This window comes from Oncorhynchus gorbuscha, linkage group LG26 (genome assembly GCF_021184085.1).
Source record: "Oncorhynchus gorbuscha isolate QuinsamMale2020 ecotype Even-year linkage group LG26, OgorEven_v1.0, whole genome shotgun sequence".
NCBI lineage: Eukaryota > Metazoa > Chordata > Actinopteri > Salmoniformes > Salmonidae > Oncorhynchus > Oncorhynchus gorbuscha.
Window position 1 is genome coordinate 3,689,646 of NC_060198.1, and position 9,712 is coordinate 3,699,357.

Consider the following 9,712-nt stretch of genomic DNA (forward strand, 5'->3'; position numbering starts at 1 on the left):
GTGTGTTTCTATACGGTGGTGACTGTGTGTGTGTGTTTCTATACGGCAGTGACTGTGTGTGTGTGTTTCTATACGGCAGTGATTGTGTGTGTGTGTTTCTATACGACAGTGACTGTGTGTGTGTGTGTTTCTATACGGCGGTGGCTGTGTGTGTGTGTTTCTATACGACAGTGACTGTGTGTGTGTGTGTTTCTATACGGCAGTGACTGTGTGTGTGTGTTTCTATACGGCAGTGACTGTGTGTGTGTGTTTCTATACGGCAGTGACTGTGTGTGTGTGTTTCTATACGACAGTGACTGTGTGTGTGTGTGTGTTTCTATACGGCGGTGGCTGTGTGTGTGTGTGTTTCTATACGGCAGTGACTGTGTGTGTGTGTTTCTATACGGCAGTGGCTGTGTGTGTGTGTTTCTATACGGCAGTGACTGTGTGTGTGTGTTTCTATACGGCAGTGGCTGTGTGTGTGTGTTTCTATACGGCAGTGACTGTGTGTGTGTGTTTCTATACGGCAGTGACTGTGTGTGTGTGTGTTTCTATACGGCAGTGACTGTGTGTGTGTGTTTCTATACGGCAGTGACTGTGTGTGTGTGTGTGTTTCTATACGGCGGTGGCTGTGTGTGTGTGTGTTTCTATACGGCAGTGGCTGTGTGTGTGTGTGTTTCTATACGGCAGTGACTGTGTGTGTGTGTGTTTCTATACGGCAGTGACTGTGTGTGTGTGTTTCTATACGGCAGTGACTGTGTGTGTGTGTGTGTTTCTATACGGCGGTGGCTGTGTGTGTGTGTGTTTCTATACGGCAGTGGCTGTGTGTGTGTGTTTCTATACGGCAGTGACTGTGTGTGTGTGTTTCTATACGGCAGTGACTGTGTGTGTGTGTGTTTCTATACGGCAGTGACTGTGTGTGTGTGTTTCTATACGGCAGTGACTGTGTGTGTGTGTTTCTATACGGCGGTGGCTGTGTGTGTGTGTGTTTCTATACGGCAGTGGCTGTGTGTGTGTGTGTTTCTATACGGCAGTGACTGTGTGTGTGTGTTTCTATACGTCGGTGGCTGTGTGTGTGTGTGTTTCTATACGGCAGTGGCTGTGTGTGTGTGTGTTTCTATACGGCGGTGGCTGTGTGTGTGTGTGTTTCTATACGGCAGTGGCTGTGTGTGTGTGTGTTTCTATACGGCAGTGGCTGTGTGTGTGTGTGTTTCTATACGGCAGTGGCTGTGTGTGTGTGTTTCTATACGGCGGTGGCTGTGTGTGTGTGTTTCTATACGGCAGTGGCTGTGTGTCTGTGTTTCTATATGGTGGTGACTGTGTGTGTGTGTTTCTATATGGTGGTGACTGTGTGTGTGTGTTTCTATACGGCGGTGGCTGTGTGTGTGTGTTTCTATATGGTGGTGACTGTGTGTGTGTGTTTCTATATGGTGGTGACTGTGTGCGTGTGTTTCTGTACGGCGGTGACTGTGTGTGTGTGTTTCTATACGGCGGTGACTGTGTGTGTGTGTTTCTATACGGCGGTGGCTGTGGTGGCTGAGACGGTGTTTGGCAGCCAGGCTCGGTGCGGTGCTGGTGCTCATCAGGCAGACGGAGAAGAAGAGGCAGCTTGCGGCCTGAGAGGACAGACACACACCGCTCACAACATCCTGGTCCCGGGCCAACCCCAGAGAATCCCAGCAGCAACCAACGGGCCTTCCCAAATATACACACACACGCTACCCTCTCGTAAACACACCCTTTCACTCACATGCACACAATCCCTGTCACATCAATGCAAAATACATTCTCATATACACACTAGCAAAATAGCTTACTCTCTCACACACAGAAACACATCCTCCCTCTTCAGTGGACGCTGGCTAAATCGCTCTTTCACACACACTAAATCACAACACACTCACATCATACTCTTTCACACACACTAAATCACAACACACTCACATCATACTCTTTCACACACACTAAATCACAACACACTCACATCATACTCTTTCACACACACTAAATCACAACACACTCACACCATACTCTTTCACACTGCCATTGGACTCTACATTATTAAATTGCATTCCGGTGAAATTAAATGATCTTGTAAAATATTGGGCTTTATATTTCGTTATTTGTCTATAATCTCTGTTAAATCCCTTCTATTTGTACAACGCAAATACATAACTAGTTTAAATAAACAAAAAAATCACAGCTGTGTGTTTATCTGTCAGACTGTATGTATGAGAGAGAGAGAGAGAGAGAGAGAGAGAGAGAGAGAGAGAGAGAGAGAGAGAGAGAGAGAGAGAGAGAGAGAGAGAGAGAGAGAGAGAGAGAGAGAGAGAGGGGAGGGTGCGTGTATCCACTAACAAACACAGATGACTGACCTGGTGCCTGGACGAAGTAGGCCAGGTAGAGATCCAGCTCTTTGACGGAGACCCCGATGTGATGCGGCTGGACACACAGGCCGTGGTTGGAGCACTGGGGCGACTTGGCCAGACGCTCTCCGTCCGTACTCTCCAGGGGGCTGCCCTTGAACAGGATGACCATCACCAGGTCCAGCCTCCACACCTTGTCAGCCTGGCGCAGACAGTCGATCCTCCTGATCTTACCCTTCTGGTCGGGGTTGGAGAGGACGCAGCAGGGGGCTTTCTTCCCGGTGATGGTGAGGACAAAGTCCTCCCGGAACTCTGGCCGGATGTCCTTGCGGAGCTTGGCAAGGAGCCTCGACGCCCATTTCTGTTTGATCTCTGATTTTTCTCCCAGCAGTTCATCTTTGACTGCGCGCTCTTCCTCCTTGGACATCTTCTTCTCGTGCTTCTTGAAGTACTTGCGCTTGCGGGCCTGCAGGTTGAACCATGTGTAGGAGAAGGCTCGGACGTGGGGCAGCAGGGCCTCGATGAACGGGTGGAATTCATCCTGGTGGTGGTGGGGGGGTGGAAACAGGGGGAGGAGGAGGGGGAGAAATGAGGGGGAGGAGAAGGCGGGGGAGAGGGGGAGCGGGGGAGAGGGGAAGAGAGAGGAGAGGCAGTTAGCACCGGCGCGCAGCATTGAGGAGCAGCAGCTCCCGCTCTGTGGGAGCGGAGGGAGAGAATGAACGAGAGAGAGGTGCTGGGGGAGAGAGAGATTGAGAGAGAGAGAGAGGGGGAGAGGGAGAGAGAAAGAGAGGAACCAGACGCACACAGGCTACACACACAAATATTAAAACAAACAAACAACAGTATACTGATAGAGGCAAACTATCTAATGTTATCGACCAGTAATATCTAATAATAAAACACTGTTGACAATATTTTGATGTGCTGATGTTCATGCCATTAACGCGCACATAGCAGGCATGTCATTGTGTAGAGCTACAATCCTTATAATACACCAATAAATGGCTTAAAAAAAATAACTCAAATAAAAGCGTTATTCAAACAGAGCAGGAAATTCAACTTTGCATCCAGTTAAAATCCAAAGGACAGGATAGAAAACCAACACAAGAACACGAGAAATAGTCTCTTCAGAAATACCCTCATACCTGCTTAGTCTGCTAACACAATAACTCACATAATAATAACTCTAGTTCTGAACAAAACATCACATCCTCAATAAAAATCATGCATATCTCTGCCAAAAACTCTGAATTCACGTCAATACTCAAACTCCATCAACAACAAAACAGTCATCACAAGACAGAAGGGGAAAAATAGACAAATAAAACCTTGGTAGTTACCATTTCGCTGTCTCATGATAAATTCACTGCGCCAGACAAAACAGTATACCAGTTCGATACCGGTTTACTGAGTCAATACACAACAACTTCCACAACTACAGTATGTTACAAATTACAAGACAAATGAAGAAGAAAGGCGGGAGGGGAGAAAAACGGAGGAAAGCTGCAGAAATTGTCCAATAAATGCAAGAAGAAGAAAAACAAAGTCAAGAGTGAAGGAGAGGCGAAGGAGGGGGTGAGGATGGTGTAGTACCAGCACAGAAACACAGGAGGTACTGTGGCAGAAGAGCTGCTAAACCAGGTGGTGTTCAACAACACCAGAGAGAGAGAGAGAGTGGAGGGAAAGTTAAAAAGTGAATTACAGAACAACAACAACGGTTGTATGCGTGTAATAAAACATAATACAATTTAAATGAGATGATGATTTAAAAATGTTAAATGAAACCGCTTCTTTGTTCGCTGTCAAAAAAGGAAAAACATTTTGGGGGCCAAAAACAAAACAAAAATGCTTTGGCAAAGCAGGGACACCGGTGGTACTGGTTCAGATCTGTAGGCTAACTACGACTAGAGAGAGACACTGAGAGTCAGAAGAAGAGGGGGGGGGAGCAGGACGGAGGAGAAGAAGAGAAAAAAAACAAGAGGACTCGAATCAATGTTGGAAGAGTGTACGACCGCTGGCAAACCCGGGCTGCAGTCTTCTGTCTTTTCCCCCCTCTTTCTCTCCAACTGTCTCTCTCTTTCTCTCTGTTCCTCTCCACTTTCCTTCTCTAACCATTGACTGAGTCTGTGCCAACGCGCACAAGGCCCACCTACTTGGCACAGAGAGCTGCTCAGCCTCAGCCAATACGCACGCTCCGAGCGACTGAAAGGGAGGGAAGACAGAGATATGGCAAAGAGGAGGGAGGGAGGAGGGGGAGGTTGGGTTGGTGGCTGGTAGTGGAGAGAGTGAAGAGAGATAAAGAGCAAGGGAGCGCGCAAGAGAGAGAGAGAGGGAGCGAGCGGGAGGGAGGAAGGGAGGGAGAGGGGGATTGTGTGTGGAGCAGACAGAAGGCATGTCATTAGCCAAATAGACAAGTCCAATCTAGTGGAAAGGCAAAGTCCAGTGGATATTCATTTTACATGGACCAATCCAGACAGCACTCGCCCGCCTCTACTCCACCTACCCACCCCCTTCCTCACCCATCCTTGTCTTCCATCACCAGCATGGTCACCACCATCTCATCAAACCAGCACGATCTCTCTGGTTGTCTCCCAAATGGCACCCTCTATTCCCTATATAGTGCACTACTTTTGACCAGAGCCCTATGGTCCCCGAGCAAAAGTAGTGCAGTAAACAGGGAATAGGGTACCATTTGGGACGCAGACACCCTCTCCCAGTGCACCCGCCCAGAGCCAATCCTTCCCTCCCCTCTCTCCCCCTCTTTCTCTCTCTCCTCCGCTCTCTGCTCGTGTTTCACCACCTTGGCACAGGATGCCATGAGAAAGAGCAGCCCCAAAATCCCACTAGACCCTCAAACCAAGCAGCTGCTCCTGGATTTACCACACAAACAAAGAGAGCGAGAGGGGGAAAAGAGGAGAAGAACAACCATTCCGTCCCCCCCCTTCCACCCCCCCAAAAAAAATCCATCTATCCATCTTCTATCCAAAAACACTCACTCTGTTTTAAATCACTCTCTCGCATTTGTTCCAAACTGGACCTTTTTCTATTCGTTCGCTCACATTCATTCCAATTCCAAAATGGCCCTTTTTAGCCGTCGCGTGCTTGACAACAGTGTGTTCAACACACATTAAAGGTTTCTGTTACAAAAGTAGAGAGCATTCCAACGAGAGGGGTTCAGTCAGTGGACAATGGAAACTTGGGAACCGAGCCGGTCCGCTACGGACTGGACCGTGTCTCTGTAAATGTAAATGCAGCCTATACGCTGTTTACGAATGCAGGGCATGCAGATATGGGAGACCTTACAAAGGATCTGTTCACTGCAAGTTACAAAGGTGTATCGCCTGTCTGTGCCTCCGAAAATAGACATCGCCCCTTTCTTTGTAATATAAAAACATAACATTTCTATTGCTTTATTTTCATACTCCAACATGTAACGTTGGACGTAATGCATTTCCCTCCAGTGACGTACAGGACATATGAAACATCAGGCAGTTTGAACAGCAGGGAGTTGGCGACTGACTGCATCACCCTGGCTACCACTTTACTTGCTCTCATTGGCTGTCTGACCCTAGTGAGGAAGGAAGGAGTGTACCCACTATGGGACAAGTGTTCAGGAAATAGGACATTTAGGTTCCACAAGGGATATAATTCATATATATACTGTATAGACAGCATTTCTGAGGGGAAAACAAAGAGGATAATTATGCTAAATATAACATTCTCACAGCCATCCCATGATGGTATAATTGCTCACACACACACACACAAAATCACAAATCTAAGTGATGTGGAAAAAAATGAGTAAATTCGGGCCAGGAGGAAATTACAGAGATTGTGTCAAAAATGGGCAAAATGGGAGCATCATGTAGGTCCTCTGGCATGGAAGTGGAACTATTTGATTCTGGCCCGATGGCCACTCTCTGAACATCCCTACAAAGACCAAGAATCCTCTGGTTCCAGCCCAGGGCCATCAGATCTACACAGCCATCTAGCCCAGCTTGCTCTCTCTGCCTCTGCCTGACAGCGAAGCCACGGCCTGGCTAGCCGGGTGTCTGGCTGCATTGTGCTGGATGGTGGTACTGAGCAAAGACCCAATCTGGACAGGCTGGGCTGGACGGGCACTGGTTGAGGAACATGCTAATACATAGGTGGGCACCGAATATGGGAAGGAGAGACAACACAGTAACTCTGTGGGCACAAAATGTGGGGCAGAGTACCAAATGTGGGGAAGAGAAGTTACAGAGAGAGGAATTTGGGAGAAATAAGATGAGAGGAGAGAGAGAGAGAGAGAGAGAGAGAGAGAGAGAGAGAGAGAGAGAGAGAGAGAGAGAGAGAGAGAGAGAGAGAGAGAGAGAGAGAGAGAGAGAGAGAGAGAGAGAGAGAGAGAGAGAGAGAGAGAGAGAGAGAGAATAAGGAACAAGAGATAGGTGTGTCTATTAAGATTCTTGTTTAAAAATTATCAGAGGGGATCCATACCATCTCTTAAGTGAGCATTAAGCATATTGTATAATACAAAGTGATGGGGAGAGATGGCTACTTTATAACCCATAGGCTAATATTGCCACAAGTATCGATATTGTCATAAATATCACCCATATTGTCACAAGTATCATATAATGCTGCAACCACAACCAGACTGGAACAAAAACAAACAGAAAATATCGTCAAGTAAATGAATGAAAGCTCTCTATGGTTCTGCATAATATAAGATAGCACAAGATTCTATTTTTACACTATTCATGCAAAATATTCTATCACAGACTGGCCATAACATTTCCATAAATCTGATGAGCCAAAGTAAAGAGGGTTCAAGCAAGCTCAAGTTTTTCATATATATATATTTATGTGAATCAATCGACAGGACGGCAACACTGATTTGATTTGACTATTTTGTGTCTGAGATTTATTTGATCAAATCCAAAATACCTCAATAAAGCCACGCGTTTAACAGCTGAAGCTTTCGTTCCCAGATTAATCTTAAATGATGCCTATTATATAGCTCCGGACCACTGCAGATACGAATAAACATGACCTACATGTGTTTAATATAATTAGCCAAATGCAGAACTTTTATTATTTTGTCCAGGACACGAGTCTGTGGCACCCTACCATTTATTATGTGGCAGTTAATATCATTTTTCAAAACGTATTTCTTGCTTTTAAATAGGAGAGACATGCCTAGTTATAGTGGATATGTTGGATGCATTTGGCCATTACATGCGCTCGCTCCGCAGGCGGTCGGTGAGTGTGTGTCTGTCGCCAACCGCCGCCTGCCATGGGCCTCTTGCCGCGGGCCAACGGTATATCTACTGGTATCTCCTGTTCTGAGAGAGAGAGAGAGAGAGAGAGAGAGAGAGAGAGAGAGAGAGAGAGAGAGAGAGAGAGAGAGAGAGAGAGAGAGAGAGAGAGAGAGAGAGAGAGAGAGAGAGAGAGAGAGAGAGAGAGAGAGAGAACTCATCTTATCTCCGCGTTCCACTCTCTCTCTCTAAACGGTGACCTTTGTTCGCGAGGCTGCACAGAGAATCTCCTGCGCTTTCGTTTCTCACAAACGAAAAAGAGAGCAAGTGAAGAGGGAGAAATGGGGGAAAAACGAGTGTTTGGAACTGGGAAAGCTGCCTATAGTTTTACCAATGAGTATATATATATATATATATATATATATATTGTCCATATATATATGAATGGACAAAGCCATCGAGTTTACACAAAAACCGCGGGAAAATCCTTGGAGTTGTATACAGAGTGAAACAACTGCCAAAAAGGCAGACAAAGGGAAAAGAACGAGAACGTTACCCGAGGCATTATGGTGTGTAACACACACAGTTCCATTGTTGCATTTTTATTTCGAATTGCTTATAAAGAATCCGCAACAACCCTGTCATATAGGCCTACCAGCAAAACACGTTTATACAGCCTATAGGCCAATATTTAATAGGCCGGTAGGAGGATATCAGAAGGCCTCTGCACAAACTGAGTGGATGGCACTCACTCATGAGTAATAGGAAAGGCCGAACATTCCATATGAGGGAATTCAAAGCCTTCTCTCTACGTTTGATACTATTGAATTATAAATGAATTTAAGGTCTACAAAACGTTTTTCTACTTCATATCTAATCTCGAAGTGACATAGAAGTGATATTGAATAGAAAGCTTTCCTTTGTAGGACTGAACCAATTAGGCATTAAATTAAGCCGAAAAGTAGCAACTAGCAGTCCAGAAAAATACGTAAATAAGTCCCCGTTAAATTAAAGCTGTAAAGGCAAGTACTAGAAATAAACCTTTAAATGTAGATAGTCTGCCTAAACATTCTACCTAAACATCCAAATAGCCTATCTCTTTATCTTGAAAGGAACACGTAGCCTACTGGCGAAGCCTGCCAAAACGAGTCTCTTTCTTTCAATAGCCAAGGACTGAGCAGGTAGCATAACGTTGGATGAAAACAGCACTCAGCACAAATGTAGGCTATATTTGCATTGCCAAGATTTACAACCGGCAGAAAATAAAAATAAAAGCGTTGCCGAGGGGGAAAATAACTGCTTGCTGTGGGGACCAGTAAATTGTAATCTCTTCCAGAAAACATGTTCTGCTATAGCCGCTTTCTGTGTTTCTGTAGAACCACTTTAGACGACCGCGGCATCTCTGAACTTCTCTTCTCTCTTGTTATATTTGACTTACATCATATAGACTGTTAAAATAGGAGCAAACCTCATCTCTTGTTATATTAGACTCACATCATATAGACTGTTAAAATAGGAACAAACCTTCTCTCTTGTTATATTAGACTCACATCATATAGACTGTTAAAATAGGAACAAACCTCATCTCTTGTTATATTTGACTCACAATCATACAGACTCTTAAAATAGGAACAAACCTCATCTCTTGTTATATTTGACTCACATCATACAGACTGTTATAATAGGAATAAACCTCCTCGCACTTCATCTCAGTAAAAACAGATCCAAGTGGCGGGAAACTCCGCGTTAGGCGCGAGGCTCAACCAACAGCAGCAAGACTTGCAGCCAAATAGGTCAGCTTTTTCTCACACGAAAATGGAACATTTTACTATTCATAAACATAAATATACCCAGTGTGTGTTATCTATAGAGCCAATGTTACACTACCTTTAATTTTGCTTCCAGGTTTTTACTCTGAATAGGCCCATCTGCAGACCTACATGGACCTAATGGTTTCTAACTATTTTAACTATCAACCCCATATAATAACCCAAATGATAAAGATTGACTACAAATAATTTTTCGGAATAAGATGAATAAAGAAATGCTTTATTTTCATACATTATCTGTAGATTATGTGGCCCTACGGATGCAGCTTATTTGTAAGTTACTGGAATCTTCTGTTTTGTT

General features: G+C 45.0%; 1 protein-coding gene across 15 annotated transcripts in view; it reads right to left on the reverse strand.

Moving 5' to 3' along the window:
• The window catches only part of LOC124015058 (nuclear factor 1 X-type-like), a 170,025-nt gene that overhangs the window by 114,373 nt on the left and 45,940 nt on the right, over window positions 1-9,712 (reverse strand). For 13 of the 15 annotated variants that reach the window (XM_046329967.1, XM_046329964.1, XM_046329963.1 and 10 more), the window contains one exon: window positions 2,355-2,886. In XM_046329967.1, coding sequence (XP_046185923.1) covers window positions 2,355-2,886 — 532 coding nt within the window. Of the gene's footprint in view, window positions 1-2,354; window positions 2,887-3,685; window positions 4,483-7,562; window positions 7,665-9,712 lie in introns of those variants that run through there. The other 2 variants (XM_046329956.1, XM_046329962.1) reach the window with 2 other exon arrangements.